The sequence below is a fragment of the Egretta garzetta genome, unplaced genomic scaffold, assembly GCF_000687185.1.
Source record: "Egretta garzetta isolate BGI_Z169 unplaced genomic scaffold, ASM68718v1 scaffold565, whole genome shotgun sequence".
Taxonomy (NCBI): Eukaryota; Metazoa; Chordata; class Aves; order Pelecaniformes; family Ardeidae; genus Egretta; species Egretta garzetta.
Genome location: NW_009259709.1, coordinates 12607 through 14232, shown reverse-complemented (window position 1 = coordinate 14232; position 1626 = coordinate 12607). Strand labels below are relative to the sequence as shown.

General features: G+C 65.4%; 1 protein-coding gene across 1 annotated transcript in view; it reads right to left on the bottom strand.

The window, feature by feature from the left end:
• Positions 1 to 179: 179 nt before the first annotated feature.
• The window catches only part of PPP5C (protein phosphatase 5 catalytic subunit), a gene marked incomplete at its 5' end in the record, with an annotated part of 3492 nt that continues 2045 nt past the window's right edge, over positions 180 to 1626 (bottom strand). Inside the window, 2 exons of the mRNA XM_035894434.1 lie at positions 180 to 291; positions 1399 to 1604. Of these exons, the coding sequence (XP_035750327.1) occupies positions 180 to 291; positions 1399 to 1604 (318 nt within the window). The remainder of the gene's footprint in view (positions 292 to 1398; positions 1605 to 1626) is intronic.

Below are 1626 nucleotides of genomic sequence, written 5' to 3'. Positions count from 1 at the left end.
GAGGGTTTGCGGGTCACAGATTTGGGGGTGTCCCTAGGGAGGATTTCAGGGGTCTCTGGGGACAGGTTGTAGGGATCAGAGGTTTGGGGGGATCCCCAGGGTGGGTTTTTGAAGGGGGTCCCAGATCCAGCAGGTCCCCATGGAGGGGTGGGGGGGGTCCCCAGGCCCCTTGGGGTGTCTCATGCGTGTGTGTGTCCCCCAAAACTCACCACTGCTGTGAACTGGTGGAAGTCGGGGCGCAGGTCGCTGCCTCGCAGGTGGATGTAGGAGCCCTTATTGCCCATCTGGTCACTGCAGGGGACAATGGGGACACTTGGGGACATCAAAGCATGGCCCCTACATGGGAGGGGGACCCCCATCGAGGCTTGGGGACCCCTCCCAGGGACACTTGGGGACACCAAGGTAGACCCCCGGCACAGGGACACTGAGAGGCTCAGGGACCCTTGGGGACACCAAGATATGGGGTGGGGACACCAAGGCTTGGGGGACACCTGGGGACAGGGCTCAGAGGACACTGCAGCTCAGGGAACACCAAGGGACGTGGCTGAGGGGACACCAGGGCTTGGGGCACACCTGGGGACAGGGGTCAGAGGACACTGCAGCTCGGGGAACACCAAGGGATGTGGCTGAGGGGACACCAGGGCTCAGGGGACACCCAGGGACCCAGCTGAGGGGACACTGCAGCTCAGGGGATGCCTCAGGACCAAGCTGAGGGGACACTGCAGTTCGGGAGACACTCAGAGACGGGGCTCAGAGGACACCGGGACTCAGGGGACACCCAGGGACCAGGCTGAGGGGACACCAAGTCTCAGGGGACACCGAGGAACCAGGCTGAGGGGACACCAAGGGACCCAGCTGAGGGGACACCAGGGCTCAGGGGACACTGGGGCTCACGGGATACTGAGGAACCAGGCTGAGGGGACACGAAGGGACCCAGCTGAGGGGACACCGGGGCTCCAGGGACACAAAGGGACCCGGCTAAGGGGACACTGGGGTTCAGGGGACACCAAAGGACTAGGCTGAGGGGACACCAGGGCTCCAGGGACAGCTAGGGACCCGGCTAAGGGGACACTGGGGCTCAGGGGACACCGGGGCTCAGGGGATACCAAGGGACCCAGCTAAGGGGACACTGGGGTTCAGGGGACACCAAAGGACCAGGCTGAGGGGACACCGGGGCTCAGGGGATACCAAAGGACCTGGCTGAGGGGACTCTGGGGCTCAGGGGACACAAAGGGACCCGGCTCAGGGGACACCAGGGACCTGGAGGACACCATGGGACCTGGCTGAGGGGACACCAGGGGCTCTGGGGACACCCAGGGACCTGGCTGAGGGGACACCAGGGGCTCCGGGGACACCCGTTGGCCCCCCTCACCGTCCCCAAGCGCCGGTGGCACTCACCAGTAGTTGGGGGCAGAGAAGACGGTGACACATTTGCCATCGTGGGCCACCTCGTAGCCCTCGGGCTTCACCTCGTGGCTGCGGATGATGTAATCGAGGCGGTTGCGCTCCAGGAAGCTCTTGGTGACATCGGGCCCGAACTGGCAGCTGACCCCGCGCTTGCTGACGGAGCGGCCGTTCTGCGGGAAGGCCGGCGTCACCGAGACCTCGGGGACACGGTGGTGGCCG